The 17,923-nt window shown below is 41.1% G+C and overlaps 1 protein-coding gene across 1 annotated transcript in view; it reads left to right on the top strand.

Annotated features, from left to right (window-relative positions):
• SPECC1 (sperm antigen with calponin homology and coiled-coil domains 1) overlaps positions 1–14,189 on the top strand; it is an 80,806-nt gene extending 66,617 nt beyond the window's left edge. The window contains exons 13-15 of the mRNA XM_088533096.1: positions 9,316–9,432; positions 10,671–10,730; positions 11,515–14,189. Coding sequence (XP_088389222.1) covers positions 9,316–9,432; positions 10,671–10,730; positions 11,515–11,604 — 267 coding nt within the window. The 3' untranslated portion in view covers positions 11,605–14,189. The remainder of the gene's footprint in view (positions 1–9,315; positions 9,433–10,670; positions 10,731–11,514) is intronic.
• The last annotated feature ends 3,734 nt before the right edge of the window (positions 14,190–17,923 follow it).

Genomic DNA, 17,923 nt, shown 5'->3' with positions numbered 1-17,923 from the left:
TCTTGGGCCAGGATGCCTGTGGCAGAAGGGAGACCTTTCCGTCCACAGAAGAGAGTGACTCTGCCATAAACTCAGCGTGAGAATGAACGGATGGCTGCGTACCCAAGGTTAGAAACTGTTGGCCAGAGCCTCAAGAGTAAGGAGGAAGGAAAAAGCTCTGTCTAGTATTTACCAAGACTTTCAATGCAGCAGCTTTTCATGCAGCAGAGTTCTTTGCTGGTGGATTTACTGCAAAGTCCTACACTCTAGCACGTCTGTTCTGGTAAGAAGGTGCTAGTGCTTATTAATATCACTGCATCTGCATTAGCTGTAGCATTATGACAGTTAGAAGTGGGATATTTGTGCAATGCTTGTTTTCTCAGGAAGTTATTTGTGTATTCTGCACATTTCTGAGAACTAGTTGACATGTCTGGCTCTCTTTGTATTTCGTTTTCACAGGAAATGTTAGTTCCATGAAGAGGCTGCTTATTTCAGAGCAAGTTTTCCCATCCATGCCAAAATTCAAGGGAGTGTTAGTGTTAGCTGTTGCAACCACAGAGGTTACTTTGTCTTTGAACAAAAATTGACCATAAAACAATCAAGAATTTTGCTCCCAAATCAGCTTTGGACTGGCTCCATGGCCTTGGCAATCTTGCATACTATCATTGCCCTGATTTTCCAGCTATTAAATAGTATCTTACCATCCTATTGAGTGATGATGAGTTCCAGCAATATTTGCAATGTATTTGAAGACACTCTGACGGAAAGACAGACTTGTTGGGTTTTAATTACTGAAAATATGGGCTTCAAACTTCAAAATATTCTCAGTTCTTTTCCAGAATAGTTATTTTTTTCTCTTTTTGTAAGTAAAATCTTATATGAGCATACAGTTTCTCTGTATGTCCCAGGTAGATCCAGAGCTGGCTTTGGAAAATAAATCCAGAAACCAAATCATGTTATGTTGGGAATAATCAGGTTAATTACCCATGTGCCAGCCCCCTTCACAGTGATGCCAATGCATAAATGTGCTTCTCCAGCATGGCCAAGTAACTTGAGCCAAGTTCTACCTTTTCTCAAACAGGGGCTTTATCCTATCAGCTAATACAAATACTTCAATTGAAGAGAGAAAATAAATGCCCATGCAGCTCTTTCATGTGCAACTTTCTGTCTTGCTGCGTAACTTTAAAAATAGTATTTACATTCTGTCCATCCCAAAGTCCAAGACACCTTTCTCGTGTTGCCTGGATGCAGTGACAAGCTGTGAAAACACTGAATTGATTGGGCACCAGCTGGAACAGCTCCAGAGCATGGAGAGAGCAGAGCCCTGCTACCTGATCCACGAATATCCTTTGCTGTTGAGACTTCTCCCCACCTTGTCTCCTTCCTGTACTGGGAGCTGGCAGGGGTCTGCAGCTTTCCCCTCTTCCCAGCAATTCCAGGATACAGCTAGTCTCTGCACTAGCAATATGGATATCTAGAAATAACGGGAGCAGTCAGAGTGGTCATTAGCAATTCTGCACCAGGGCTGCAGGCAGGAAGTTCTGTGCTACTGTCTCGGGCTCGGAGCAGAGCCGGTTCCTCCGCATGCTCCCCCCGCGTCCCCCGCACGGAGTGCTGCTGCATCCTTGTGCTCCCAGCCGTGGGAATGAAGGAACACAGCCCAGGCTCTCTGGCATTCATCAGTGCTGTCGTTTATACAAGCGAGTTGGTAAGAAAATGGATTGGGAGTGTTGGTCATGTAGCAGGCAGTGAGGTGGCTTTCAGAGGTGAGCGAAACAAGTATAGTTTATACTGAAGAGGGCAAAAAAGAAAGTAGCAAACAAAAATTCATCAAAATGCTGTGGGTTCCTTGCAACGGGAGAACTGCCAGGCCTTGCACTCCTGCTAGTTCTTGGTCTTGCTGCGTAATCCACCTCTGCCTCCCTGCACGTAACGGACATTTGTTTTACTCATTCATTGAACATGCCAGTGCTGTAAATGACAGACTGTCGCTCACACCTGATACATATCTTGTTACCTCATCTCTGAAATGGTACAGAGCTGTCCATCAAATTATTTTTACTTAAGCCTTTGGTTCTATATGTTTGGATAAGAAAGCGCTAGCTGTCTGAACTCAGCATTAACCATTCTTTTTCTACTTCAAGCAAAAGCTGGGTTGAAAAATGATAGATTAAAACCCTACGTGATGAATATGTACAAAACCCTATTATTTAATTACCTATCAGTGAGACCTTTGAGGTAAGTGATTTGGTAATAAGAATATTTTCATACAATAATTTGCATTCAAAACTACACATGCATTTGCATGGAGGGTTTTTTAAAAAAATCCAATGTTTGTGCACTGTGCTAATAGCTTGTCTGAAGCTTCTTCTTTATTTGCCATTACTTGTTTTCATTTTAGAAATATAGTCTTTATATGTTACAAAGAAAACCTGAAAGTTGTGAACGCAGTAGAGTGTGAACAATATTTGAATGTTTGTCAGTCCACACAGTGCAATAGACCTGATGAGCATGATCAGATGCTCTTTGACTCATTAAGGAAGATACTCAGATGTGACAATGATGATCTAAATGTCAGTAGACACTTTTTTTACACATTTAAAGAAATGGGATGTCACACACTTTATCACATAGTACCAAAAATAACTCCATTTTGGTACCAGTTTCGTTTTTCATTCTTATGGCAACCTTTGTTAGAGCAGCACCATGTCACTTTGTAATTGAAATACTAGAGCTAAGCAGCCTTGCAGAGGTCATGGGCCTCCTTATAACTCCTGGGAGAAGAGCTGAGCTTGAACAGTGTGCAGATCACATTAAAATGGCTTTATAGTTTGCTGTCAAAGGCAAATCCTGTCAGCTGAGCTTGTTCTGAGCACAGAACTTGAGAAAACATTGTAATATCCATTCTTTTGACTGACTACAAAAGGTAATGAAGAAAACAGGTTGTGCCTGACTTTTTGGCATCTTCTAAGAATTGTGGCTTTGAGGAGACTAAAATGACTAGGAGTTGAAGAGCTTCTTGGCAAGTACATGACAACAAGCCTATTAAACTTCTTTCCTTTCAAACATCCCTGCTGCTTGTGACTACTGTAGCCAACTGATTTATGAGGGTTGGGTGCTTTTACCAAAGAATATAGACATAAGCTTACTTTCAAATGTATTGTCTATGCTAAAAGGCTCATTAATTTACACTTACTGAAGTATATGATAAATGGTAACATTTGTGGCAGTGGTGAAGCAAGTGGCAAACAGAACATAGGAATGTGATGGGAAATGAGATTCCTTTATAAATAGGAATGCAGTAAATGGAATAACCTTTTAAAGAGCTGCCAGAGTTATTTATCATTTCAGTGTGCTATAATTGCATAATTTAACAGCATTTTCACATAACGTGTTATGTGAGTTATGTTATTTCATACACAAATAATCAGCAATACCATCCATGATTTACTGACATGTTTGGCAGAAGCATTAGAAATATAGATGATGGAGTTAGAAATGTAAAGTTATGAAGAAAGGCTAAAATAATCCTAATGGAGATTGCAGCTGCCTGAACCATTTGGACTAGGGATATTAATACAGCCTGGAGGGTAGAAGGTCATTTGGCTTCCTTCTCAATCTTGGCTAGTCACTTAATCTCTATACAATAAACAGTGCTGCTGTTCCACAAGTTATTCTGGATTTTTTTTTCTGATCAAAAGGCACGAGTTTATCATATATCCCATTTAAGAGAAAAAGATTTGTAATAGAATTCAGAAAGGTTCCTGGTAGTGGATATACAAATCATTGCAGACTTGCAGCTACCCATTGTAAATAGCTGTGTGCAATTGTCCAAGTCATCTGGGTGCACCCTGTAATTACAGAGGAATCCAGGCAGTCTTTAATTTTAAACATTCATGCCTTTCATCTGTGTTAACTGGACCTGACCGCATTTCTAATTCACCCCTATTTCCAGTAGATTGCCCAGACATTTCATGCCTTTGGTGGAACATTTTAGACATACTGGAGTGCTTTATACACTCAGGAGGTTAGATCATGCTATGAGGAGCTGTAGCCTCTCTGCTGCTTTTGCTTCTTGAGAGCAGTTCAGAATTTGCCTAACCAGAGTTCAGAGCTTACATGTTTCCTCTGGTAGAACCTCTTTGGCTGAAGCCCACTAAGCTGTCCCCCAGAATGTGCTAAATCCAAATTCCATGTGCAGTTTCATGCCGCTGTTGTTGAGGCGGGATGGGTGGAGACGATCCTTGGGAGCGGCGCTTCAAGGTACCCTGAGCAGATTTTGCATTAGAAAGGGCAGAGTTCAGATTTGCAGAGATATCATTCATGAAAGGTAGGTTCCTCTCCAGACATCTGTTTCTAAATATAACCACTTGAAAACACTGAGCTGCAAGACTTTCGGTCTGTAGAGGACACATGGGCCTCTTGTTAGTGATGAGAAGGAAGAGTTGCAGAAAGCTGAGCTAGTTAAAAGGGAACTGCTATTTAAAGCAAGACAATTCCCTTTGGTTCATTCACTATATTTATTTTAACTAGTTTTGCCTTCAGTTTGTAGGTTTATTCTGTGTGGGATGAACCCTGATGTTTAGCCACTCTACCAAAACTCTGTTGTGCCCTTTCATATCAATGGCTTCTGAGCGGCAGTAGAACATGTTGCACGTACTGGGGGTGACAGAATGATGCTCGGGTTGCTGACTTTCTTCCAGCAGCTTCTAGTCTAGCTTCAAGCTGATTCATGTCTATAATTTGTACTTCTGGATCTTATAGAGAGAATTATGTCTCAGAGAGCCATTGCTGTGAGCACAGCCTACCATCTGCCTAGCAGGACTATGTCATGGCAGTATATTAACATAGTCGGGCTGTAGTGAAAAGCAAATGATGTCATTGTTGTGTTTTACTGAAGACCTGGAGTCAAAGATCTCTCATGAAATCCAGTGGGGTGGTTGTTTTTTCCTCACATAAACAAGGAATTGTTTTTAATGAGAGCAGATCACACAGATTTCCTTGTGTGTCTTCACCATGGCTCTCATAGCGCTCAGTTATCCCCCAGCAAAGGTCTTGTTCCTGGGGTGAGGGCCTAAGGTTAATGGCTTGCAGGTGCTCAGTGTCATTTAGATTTGGCCTGCTGCTAATATCATAGATAATACATTTGCTCTCTAAACAACATTGCCTGGGTTTTTATTTATTTATTTATTTTTACTTTGCTTTATGTAGGGTGTTTTGATATTTATAGAGGTGAAACATACTGGGTATTTCTGTATTTTCGGATAACTCAGCTCCCTGTTTTTTCTCCCAGATTCCAGTCTCTGATCATACCCCAGCGGATGTGTAGTAGTATTTCCCTCCTTAGCTCTCTTTTGAAATGAAGGAGCCAGTTTCCTTGTCAAGAAACCAGGGCACTGCTCTGGAAACAGTTTGGTCTGGAGACCATCCCAGGAACTCTGAGCTGTGATACTCAGATTCCTTGGCCCATGGGCAGGGGTTGATCCTGTCTCAGATGCCTTTAGTGGGGTAGAACCACTTAACTCACCCTAGGACTAGATGTTGAGATACTAGCAGCTGCCAGGCATATTGTGACCATAAGATTGCAAATTTTCTGCTCTGCCAAACTACCATTATAACCCAGTTTGGTCTGCAGGTCCCTGTTCTGCTTTTCCTGTTTATTCCTACATTCATTCTGCATGCACTGTGGTGGTATATCCTCCACCTAAAGTGTGCCATCCTATACTGTTTAACTTCCAGGTCTCTCCTCAGAAGCTTCGTGCCATTGTTCAGCGCTTGCATGGGGGGTGACTGTGCTGTAAGCACACTAGGAACTAAAGAGAAATTGCCAAACTCTCCGTGCAGCCGTTTGGAGGTGTTCACTAACAACCTCCACGTACACAAACAGCTCCCGCGTATTCATGGACTGTGTGTTCAGGAATAGAGAGGTGTGGCAGAAAGACTGGGACAGGCTCCACTGCCAAAATAATCAAGAGAAGTGAATAGTTTCCAAGGTGTTTGTTCCCTAAGTTGTTTTCCCTTTTTTCTTTTTTTTTCTTTTTTTTTTTTTTCTTTTTCCTGGCTTCATTAGAGCCAGTGATCTCCAAGAAATTAGAGTGCCTCTATTTTGAGTTAATTCCTCTTGGTGTGGGGCAACAGGGAGGTATAGGTTCTCTCCAATTTTACTACACACTGTCCTATGCAGGAAAACACAGATCATTTTCAGCACGGAATGGTGAGGTGAGGTAAGGTGAAATGCTTCACAGTAAGGTGAAATGCCGCAGAGGAGTTTATATAATATATGAAATGGAGATGGTTTTGTTTAGAGGAAAAAACACAGCTCTTGAACTCCTGCTTATTTGTAAGACATGGATCCAAGAATTACTAAAGATGACTGCCTAGAGAATGCAGATGGAGATAGGGGGATTTTTGGACCAAAGTTTTGTTTTTATTACAGACTTTAGCACTTGACACCTGTTGATATTTTTAGATGGGAAGAGGTGAAGAGGCTTAGGTGTAATTAAATGTACAAAGCTGAGTAAAATTGATCAAACTGATGCTGAACTGATGCAATACTGTAGGAAGGAGAAGTCTTGTGTTTCATGCCTGTCTCATAATAGCATCATGAGAATGAGATATAGCATTGCCACACAAACATGACTTGCCTTTTTGTCTGATTGCTTAACTTGGGCTTTGCTCATTCCTGCTCCCATGACCTTCGGCAGAGTCAAGGGAGAATCTTCATCCATGCAAGTATAAAATAAAAATACTGACATTTGATGGTAGGCTATTGGCTGAGGAAATGTGTTGGCCGTAGTAAAAACACCTAAGTAATTTGACAGTTAATCCTTTCCCTATAATGTGGGTTGATAAATAATATGCATCTTGTTTGGCTCTAATGTCCAGAAAGCCGACTAAGGCAGCTTCAACCAGTTCCATAATATAACGCTGTCCTTCCTAGTGCAACTTTGTGGCTTAGACACAGTTTTCAGAGCAAGATGCTTTTTTCCTTTGTGATGGTGTTCAACCACTAGGTCACTTATTTTTTTTTTTATCTCGAATGATGTTAATAGCCCATAACACCATGTGGTGGCTGATGCAAGGCAGTAACGACTACTTTTTGTGGCCTGCATTCTGAACCCATTAAATTGGTAGATTTACTGCAGCCCAGAGGTATTTTAACCTGAAAATTTCCTTACTACTTTAATTTGAGTCATATTTTGTTAAGACACTCATTACCAATCTGAAATCTTGTCTGACCTGGCAAGGTCCACATTTGCTAACTAATAATTGAGGCATCATAAGTGAAGAACATATGCTGAAGCACTTGTTCTCTGGGTTTTTAATGTGCTTGCATTAGCTTTTGTATGAAGGATGTACTAAAAGCTTTGTATGTGGGGGAAATCTGGAAGGAAAATAGAGAAATTTATTATTATTATTTAAAGAAAGAAGTGGCAGAGAGTCTGAGCTGAAGATGAGCTCACTGGAAGGTCTGCTTGGCAAGAAAGATTTGATGGTAGCCCCTGACCTTCTATAGTGTGAGAGATGAGGCAGTACAGTGTCATCCTGGAGCCTTCCATGCTCTGCAGTGAACAGCTAGAGCTTTTACTTCTCTAACCAGTATCTCGTAAATTTACTGTTTTGTTTTTAGCTGCTCTTCGGAGCTACAGCAGCACAACTTGGCCCTGAGAATTCCTGAGCGTTGCTGCTACTACGTCAGCGCAAACAAGAAACTCAGAAAGGTCACCTTGTTCACAGAATCAGAACTGAGCGTGTTTAGCTACAACTATGCCTGTAAAGAGAATCCCCATAAAGAACCCTTATTGCACAGTAATCTCTGCATTTTAAAGTTTAAAGGTGGGCTCTTTTAAAAGCATACATTTTTGATTCTGCAGTCATTATAATCTGCCTGTTGATCGTAGGATGCTCTGCAATTCACTCTAATACGTAATAAAAAAAATAGTTCAGCTGTCATTAGTAGGAAAGCTCCGTTTCCTCAGTGTGCCCGGGTGCACCCTTGTATTAGGTTATGTGACTAGCAAAGAAGAGTCCCACTCTAGTGATAACAGGAAGGGGAAGGATGACATTTTTTGACAATTTAAAAATGCAGCTGTGTTAGACCATTCCTCTGGAAATGTCTCTTCTTTGCTGTCTTTATTGCAGTTCTGTTGAAGCTGGCTGCTGTGGAAGTGTCAATACAGACAAGGCAGAGATTTTTCTAGCTCAGCTCCAGGGTTTCATCAGGGTGCTCTTTAATATATCTGTGCCCACAGGAATATTGCTCCTTAGTGCTGCTGTCATGTTAGGAAATGTGCGTAGACAAGGCCTAAAGGTTCCTATTTGTTTCTCTTCTGTAAGGATCTCGTTTTGTCACCTTTATTTGCCAGTGACAAGTAATAGGAGCATAAGCATCAGAAACCTCTCTTCTCTTTTCATCTACATCTAGCTAATTTTGCAAATGAGGGGAGGTAATTAAATGCTGTATCTCAGACTTCCCCTTCTTTATCTGCTTTTTGTAAAGTGCTCTGTGATGTGCAGATGAGAGATGTTGCATCCGTAAAGAATACGAGGAGGCAGCCGTGCCTTCATGCAAACGACTCTGCAAATGAGGCACATCTGCCCGGCCTTGGCGGGCTGCCCGTCAGCCACTGCTGCTGCCAGGCCCGGGCAGCCCTCTGATATGCAAACAAACCCCTCCTGCATTTGGGGTTGGGGACAAGGCCAGTCTTTAGGCCACTGGATATCACTTTTGACAAAGCACTGAATCAAGGTATAGTTGTTAATTATATATTCTCATTAAAATGACAGGTATCTGCTGTGTAATATCAGATGGGTGGCAGTGGTCAAAGACACTGATTACATGGTGCCATGGTCCTGCAAATCCCTCCCCACTGTTAGACAGCCTGGATGTAAGGCAGGGGGAAATCGATGACAAAGCAACATTTTAAAATATCAGTGCTTTCTCTTCTAGGTGCTGGAGAAATCTTGCTTTTGCCACTCTGTAGTTAGGAAAGACCAGATAAAGTCCTCCTTTCTGCCAGCCTAGGGAAACTCCAGGTGCACTATGTGCTGTACATTGTGTTTTTCATTTTGTAAAAAGCATAAAAGAGAATCTCTCTATATGAGACCTGGTGTGTAAAAAGTTGAACTCCTTAATAATCCATTTTCCATGTCTTTGAAACCTGCTTTTCTACTTTTTGTCTTTCTACTTGCTATGAAAAAGAAGGGGAAAATGTAAAGTGTAAATGAATGTTCCTTTAATACTCTGAATTTTCCTCCATATCTGCATTAAAACTACTTTTTGGAGTTTTCCATGGTGTAGCACCATTCAGGGATGGTTCTTGTTTTGTCTTACAGAATATCGACATCACCAACTTCAGCAGCAGCTGGAGTGATGGACTGGCCTTCTGTGCTCTCCTGCACACGTATTTGCCTGCACATATTCCTTACCAGGAGCTCAATGGCCAGGATAAAGTAAGTTGTTATAGCTGCTCCTAAACTCACAGAGAAAGTTACCTCTTTTGTTGATTTTGTATGTGTGGTGGAGTCATGATGCTGCAAGATTTTGGTATTGATTCATGCAGAATAAATAGATGGGAGCAACAGCAAGAGACAAATGTGATTTAAGAATGTAAAAAACAAGCTGACTGGCTGAAGAGCAGAGGGAAACTGGTGGTGGATTCCCAGAGAGAAAAGGCAGAGACTGCTGGATAAAGACAAGTTGCCTGAGTCCAGTGAGTGCTGCATAGAAACATGACGACAGCATCACTTTTGAAAGGCTACAACAGACACTTCATGGTGCTCCTCATAACCTAAGAACATGACTTCTAGGGCTGGTTTCCTTCCCTTTTGACAAGTACTGAGGCAGAAAAATATTGGATGATTTAGCTTGCTCTATGTATAGATAGTCAAGGTTTTTCAGAAGGGTTTTCAATGTGTGGCAATCAATGTGTAATACAGGTGTAATGCCAAGATGATTTGTAGATCTGCCCTGTGTTGAGACTCCTTTTGAGTTATGCAGCACACATTGAAGTACTGAATCTAGGCAGATGAATCATTCATTAAACTATTTGGATAACAGTGTATCAAAAAGTCAAAGCATTTCAGCACATTCCAAATGTTGTTAAGACCCTCAAAAAGAGGGGGAGCCTGGATTTTCTTCAGCTAGCTAGTGTCCATTACAACAACAGTTATGTTATCTACAGGAATGCTTTGTGCATTAGTTAGTACCTTTTCAAGAAATCTTTTGCTCTCAGTGAAGACAAAACCTCAGTGTTTCCTTTGCTCAGTTGTATTCAGTTTCACAAGAGCCTGTTTGTCAAACCAGCACTGAAGCTTAGGCAGGAGTAGATGAGCTATTCAAAGGCAACTTGTTTGTGAGTGTGCCTTGCTAAGACGAAAAAGCGTGGGGGAAATGTCCTAAGACAATCATACAAAAAATTATTTGAGTTTTGCAGCTTTTAAGGAAACCATTCTGAAAATAACTTTTGACAAAACATGCCTAAACCCATGCATTCTGCTTGGAGATTCATTGCTCTTAGTATTCATTGCTGTTCTTAGCTGAGACTCGGGTCTATCCTTCTTCTCTGTGTAAAGATACTGAATCTGATGCTTTTCAGGGACTTATTGATTAATCCACACACATGGTAGGATTCAGGAACATTAATCATACTTTGGTGTTAATGCTTTCGAACCTTGTTTTATTTTTACAGAAGAGAAATCTGATGTTAGCATTTCAAGCTGCTGAAAGTGTAGGCATCAAACCAAGTCTGGTGAGTAACCTACTGCTAGCAAGGAGAGAATTGCTGCATATATTCAAATCTCTTGTTATCGTGCAGCTAGTCAGTAAGATTGTATTGAAAATGTAGTGTTAGGGAAAGTGGCATCATCATCTCTGAATGTTCCAAGCAATTGGAGAACATCCCAGCAGGAAACATTTGTAGAATCATAGAATGATGTAGTGTCAAGGAACCTTTAGAGGTTATCTGGTCCTGAAATGAGAGTATGGATCATTTGATCTTATTGGAAACCTATTTTAGAAGATATTGCCTGTTCTTATGGGTAAAGTCCTATATATGACTGTCAGACCATTTTCCTTCCTTTTATTTTAGTTTTAAAAAAGCAGAAGGATAATTTTCTTGTTTAAACTCTGTTTGAAAACTCTTTGTTAAAATCTACAATATGTTATCAAGGAAGAGATAAGATTAACATGAATGGAAAGGAATATTTAGGTGTCCAGAACCAAAGACACGCAAAGAAGCAGCAGTTTGAATAAAATGAAGGTAGGTATAGAGAATTAATTCTTGATTATAGATGGAAGAAATCTTTACAGGATGTAAAATGCATGTAACTGTTTAACTAGTTTGTTCTTTGTCCTGAGCCTCAAAATTGCACCAGGCCAATAGATCATTCTGCTGGATTTTGATGTTGGATGTGGCTTTAATGAGCTCTGGAACTGGAGCAGTAGTAGTGTTTGATGGCCACAGATGCTCAGAGGACCCAGTGATGTTCCCAGTGGTGGTGCTTGACTAAGTCTGGGCAATGTGTCCTGTGCAGGAGCTCAGTGAGATGATGTACACGGACCGGCCGGACTGGCAGAGTGTGATGCAGTACGTCGCCCAGATTTACAAGTACTTTGAGACCTGAGATGCAGAGCAAGAGATGGGCAGAAGTGGAGAGAGACTGAAGAAAGCTACAGATGCACTCAATCACTTTAAAAATCCCCTCACTCCTCTTCCACAAACATCCTAAGCTCTTAGTCTGAAAGAAAGCTCTTCCGTAATTGGGATCACATCTGGGACTACAACCAACTATGCATTGTCCACCTATACAAACCAAATTCATCTGTAATTTTATTCCCACATGGAAACTGCAAAGCGTTTTCTACCAGCTCCAGGAGTTTTCTGAAGAGGATTCGCTGTGCTACCAATGTTTGTCTGAAACCAGCATCTGCCAACAGGAGACCTTCCACAAAATGAAGTTTTAAATCAGTGTGGACTAATGCTGGCAGTCAAGGGAAGCTGGGAGTTTAACACTAATACAAAAGCCCACAAAAATGTTCTTCTTGCCAAAACATGCTTAACATCCTAAATGCTGCTTTCTTGCCTTCATACATTTTGTAGGACACTGTGACAGATGCATGTAAGTGTGTAGAACCTTAAGTTGAGTTATTCTGATACATCTACCCCAAGACGCCTACTAATTTACTTGTCATAGCTGATCCAGCAGGATAGTAACAGGTGCATTTGTCACTTGGAAACCACGCTCTGTTCCATCACTGATTAGTGACTGATCTTTAAAGACACTGCTAGGTGCTGGGACTCCATTTCAGGTCAAACAGAAATTATCTCTTTGAGAAAAATAGCTTTATTACTACAGCTTCATGAGTGAGGCTTCATTACTGCAGGAAGCCAGAACCCTGTTTCCCAGCTGACTGTGCAGGCGCAGTTGTCATGCAAACTTACTAGCTTTATTTTACAAGGGGCCAGTAATCAGGTGGTGACTCTCTAAGCAATACAGTAACATCTCAGTACTTCATATTTGTGCAGACCAAGTGGAGTAACTTCTTCTGTGTCAATCCTGAATAATCACAGCGGTACGTACGTAGTTGCTGTCAATGCATGAATGCTGAGACAGTTTCTATGCTTAGAAGTGATAATATCCTGTAAAAGAACATAGTAATATATTAATACCAGTGGAAGCTGGACCTTCACTCCACAAGTTACGAAGAATTTAACTGGAACACCTCTCTGTGCCATGGAAATCTTTAAGATGCCACAGAATAGCTTTTCAGCTCAATAGTGCTGTTAGTAAAACATCTGAAAGGTACCGTTTAATTTACAGTTACACTGTGTCTCTCATTTCACCCCCTGAAGTTAACCTTTCTGTTTGTCTCCAGTGCTAGCAGGATCAAACAGGCTGCTTAATTTGTTCTAGAATCAGGTCTCAGAGAGCCTTCTTTGTGCAGCAGCTCACAGAAAGCCGCCTAGGTGCTTCAGATTGTGCTGATAGAAGAAAGAAGTTGTACAGTTAGTGTGTTTAACCCTGTGACCCGGACCTGATGCTTCGTGAATGTTAATCATAGACAGCTAGGGATCATTTCTCTCTTACAGAAGATAATAGTGTGTGCTCACTGCTCTTAACTCCTGAAAAGAGGCTAATGAAATAGAAACAGGTGCATTCATAGAGGAAACTTGGTGTTTTGGGGGGCCTTGCAGGTGGCTGAGCTTAGCCTCTGGCTTTCCCGAAGTGCTTTGGTTTCTTGATACTGTTTAATTAGTAAGGAGCCTATTTCAGGCATTGATGTTCTCACAACAAAATACAGGGCTAGAGGGGCAATGGCAGTGGCCAGGGTCAGAGAGGGAACAGAGCAGGAGTGCAGTGTGTGCCTGTGTCTCCAAAGGAGAAAAGCATCGTCTGCTCCGAGTCCTAGTCTGCCATTTGTTCTAACCCATCCTGCCCAGGAAAGTCTGATTCCAATCTTTGGAGAGCCCTGGCGATAAAAGGAGACAGTGGCACACACTTAACAGTGCCCCAGCACTCTTTGGTGTCATCCTATACTGTGGGAAAGTAGCTGTAAATGCTGTCCGGAGAGCTTTCCTTGCAAGAGAGTGCTTTCTAGATTAAATTAACTCTCCAGTATCTTCCAGCATACACTTCAACGTCCCTAGAGAACATAGGATGAGTTGCTTTAAATGTTCTCAGTTATAAGTCTCCATTTATGTGATGAGATGAAAGAGAAAAATAGCAGCTAAGCAGAGATCTTTTAGGAAGGGAGCCACTGCAGGGCCCCGTTGCCTTGTGAATGCAGCGGTTTTTTTTTTTCCCCTTGAGGTATCTCTTGGCAGAGATCCCAAGTCTCTCCAATGGGCTGTAGTTCAAAGTCTAGTGAAGTCAACACAGAAAATTCCATATTCCTCAGTAGGCTTTGGATCAGGCACTTGGAGGGATGAAAAAAAAAAAACTGTTTTCATTCCCAGAGTCTGGAAAACATTTCAAAGTCAGAGCGCTCCACATGGTCTGAAAAAGAAAGATAATCCTAACGCCCTGGTCACTGGAAGTGTGTGTATGTGGTCCACGTGACTGCGCAGATGTTTGCTGAGGACATGTGTTATCTAGTGTATCATTTGCTTCAAGCTCTTTTCTGACATTTATTCTAATCTATTTCTCCGAGACTTATTCAAGCCTTAAAAACAAACCATCCCACCCCTTCATCTTGGGGCTATTTTTTCCTTAAATCAATTTTCCAAAGATGTTTCTGTCATCACTTCTCAGCTTATTTACCCAGGCCCCTGATAGCATATAGCAACATAGACAACATTCAGGCCTGGATCAGGAATGATGTTTCTCATAATTTATGCTTAAAATCATTTTTAGTTATCTGAGAGTTAGACACTGTATGTCAGTAAGCGAGAATGTACCAAGTTTCACCTTTTGCTCAGTGTTACCTTTCAATCTTGAAAAGCTGTAAAACCTCTCACTTTGTAATGCTCATACTTTGTGATTAAGAAATTCTTTTTTTTCTTTTCAGATAATTTTGACTTGCTTTGAGATGAAGAATTTTGTTTGTTTAGTTAACTGTTGTAATATTGCATTTTTTTTTTCTTCCTTTGGAACCTTGCACAGATGCAATTCTAGACCTAGATTTCCAGCAATGACTTGTTTTTGGATGGTGCCTAAGAATTTGAATGTCCCATACAGGATGGTGAAGACCAGCCTGGCTTTTAGAAAATACCAAATTCCTTCTTGACTGTAAGAAATCTCAAATTGGAACTGCAGAAGCCAAGTTCTCTCTGCCTTTAAAATAGAGCATTTGTTAATTAAGGTAAGGTATAGGGTATAGGGATAGCCTTCATAGAAGTTTTGAGAATCCTCTGAAAAACGTCCTGGAGTAGAATGTGTGCTGTTACGACTGTAGCAGTTTACCTGAAATGCCTAAATCATTTTTGGGCTTTGCCTCTGAAGAGATGCACATGAAATCTGTGCTGTGTCACCATGTGCTGTCTAAACCCACCGTAACCCTTACACCTACACGCACACCCTTGTCTATGTGCACTTGAGTAGTTTGTCGGATTACAGGAGATTCAAGGACTGATTTTGGTTGAGCATGTGAGAAGAATGGGAAGGATGGAAATTCAGTGAAGTTCAGATAGGATGTTGCATTGCCTCACTGTTATGCCATAACCGTTGGGGAAGAAAGAAGAATAAAAGTATGAAGTATAAAGTATGAAATGTGCATGATCTGACTCCCAAGATTGCTAGTGAGTCGTGGAAGGTACAAATTGTTTCGTGGCTTGGGAAGATACAGAGGGGACAAGTGAGCCCAGCGCCTGAGCTCGCTGGAAAGGTTTCTAGTACGGCCGAGGAGCTGTTGGCAGGGCAGCGGAGCACCAGTCCAGCATGCAAAGAGAGGAGCACATGGGCCTGGGCCTGTGAGAACCAGAAGGGACCACAGGGCTCTTTAGGCTTCTACTTGACAGTCCTTACTGACATCACCCTCGAGTGACCTTTTTTCTATGAGTGCAGCCTGAGGTGGGTCTCAGAAGATGAAGGAAGAGAAGATGCAGAGCTCGATATCTTAGTCAGGTTCTCCTTCCTGTGCCTGTGATATTCAAGGAAATGCAAAGGGGGCAAATAGTTTCCCGCTTTTCCTGTACTGCAGCAAGGAAGCAGAGCTAAACAGAACAAATCAGTCCTGTGTCTTTTGTTTAGCAGACTGATTTTTGACTTATCCGGATGCTTCAGTTTCCTCTCAATGAGACACATTATCCTCTTTGAATTTCGGCAAGTTTACTTTTTGTAATTCAAAATCACTTTTGTCAAGTTTTCCCTATGCGTTTTGTTGCTTTGTGTGTCCAACCAGTAGATGCAGGTTTTCTTTCCAGACCAAATAGGTAAAAGCTGGCAAAACGCTTGGTTCTTCCCTGTTTGATTTCTGACCTGGATCATTGCAAAGTCTAGCTTTTGGCTTCCTTGGCTTTCCTTTCCCACTTCCCTGGCAATGAAACTATGAGAGTGTTTGTTCATCTGATTACTGCATGTACCTCCCTTGTCTTTCTCTGCTTACGATACCAGGACTTCCATCCGGAAGTGTGCGATGGGGCCAGCTGTTCACAAAGCTGTGCCTTGCATGTCTGATAAAATGCAGAGTCTGTGTGGATGAGATTATGCATTTTCCTGTCAGAAGAGGGCTTTAGCCTAAGACGACTCAGGGCACTGAGCATTAAGATATTTTTAAACCCAGCAATAACTTCTACTTTGCTAGACTGTGTTGGTTTTTACCAACTCCAGTGCCATTTAGACTCAGCTGATGATATTGAGTAGACTCAAGCTTGAGCTTGTAGCTTAACAACAATTAACGTTTTTCATAACTGATGGTCTCTACATTTTTAACTTGCAGATGTGCCGAGTTCCACTGGGCAGTGCTGGACACAGTGTTTTTATTGATTATTGGTCCAGGCTTGAATTTGTCAAATGGGGTATTCCTCTGTAACAGTCAAGTACTTTTAGCTTTCTCTATTGGATACAGATGTTACGTCGTAATCTAATTTATACAATGAGCACATTAGAATGTATATACTAGGCATTGCCAGATTTGGAGATGCTAATATTTAAAGATTAACATTATTAAAATGTATGATGCAAAAAAAAATCTGTGTAATATTTCTAATAAAACTTTTTCTGTTTCTGATGTTTGTTGCAATGTTTCAAATATCCACAGACAGAACTGATTCTTCCTCAGTCTGCTCAGGAGCAAGATTTCCAGGAGAGGTTTAGAAAGATCTTCGTGGTTCATGACTGCAGTTCTGGTAGCAAAGAAGATATCTTCTTTTCAGGAAGATATCAACTTCCATTTTTAAAGCAAGTTAGAAAATTGTGGGGATAAAGAATGCAGGAGACTTGGCAGTTCCTAAGACAGACCGTACTGAAGGCACAGTAGGTGCAAAGGCAAGGGAGGAACACAGAAGGGACCTATATGCCTGCATTAGGAGCTCTGAAGTGACTACAAATTCAAGAAAGAAGAAATCAGAAATTGGAAACAAAAACCCATGACTGGACTGAATATAAAAGTATATCACCAGTAAGGTAAGAGGCAAAATGAGTTATAGCTTTGTAGTGACAAGACATTATACATGATGCAAAGGATGAGCGCAGTGTAGTGCTAGCCAGGCGTTTCTCTAAACTTCCACGAAAAAAGCAATATAAACATAACAGACTGAATATCCACTCCATCTAGAGCTTGCAGAGATCCTGAACTCTGGTTCATTAGGAACATGTGTGAAGATGTGCCTATGAACCTATGTTATTCATCATTCTTTTGGGAAACAGATAGAGCTAGCTGAGATTTTTTTTTTTTTTTCATGATGGCAGTGACAGTTGTGGAATGATCCACGTTGTTGAATCAGCCAAAAGAATGAGGAAAAGAAAAGAAGTGTTTGAGCATTTAAATTTCTTCCAGACTCTCAGCTATGTTTTTGTCCAGCTGTACAGGTGAAGCCATCTGGGGAAAAAGTTCTCCTTTGCATAATCCAAACTACTTTGCCTTTCCTCACCAAGGTATCGTGTTTCAACCCTCAATTCTTAATGCTGGGTTGATCCTTCCTGGTGGCAATGTCACAGGGAAAGCAATGTTGCTTTGATGATCCTTGTTGATTTGGACAGCTTTATCTCCCGGACGCAATATAACCACATGAAAATGGCAAACTAGAGTTTCTCCTTTTTTTTTTTTAACCTGCCACTTCACTTTAGTTTGAAGGCTCACTTAGAAAACACTAGCCTCAATATTTGCACCTCAGTCACTTCCTGCAAGTTCTCAGAACTAACCCTGTTTAGCTATCTAGAAATCTCATTATCACCAGGAAAACAGGTCGGTATTGTGCTTGCAGTGTAGAGAAAAGCACTCTGAACACTTGGAGTTATTATCTGTGTAACCTTGAACTAAGGTAGTTCATGTCCATCTACCTAA

Source organism: Tinamus guttatus, unplaced genomic scaffold (assembly GCF_059628265.1).
Source record: "Tinamus guttatus ecotype Peru unplaced genomic scaffold, ASM5962826v1 Tinamus_guttatus_pri_ptg000480l, whole genome shotgun sequence".
Taxonomy (NCBI): Eukaryota; Metazoa; Chordata; class Aves; order Tinamiformes; family Tinamidae; genus Tinamus; species Tinamus guttatus.
Note: the sequence above shows the minus strand (reverse complement) of the source record. Positions and strands in the feature narration are given on the sequence as shown.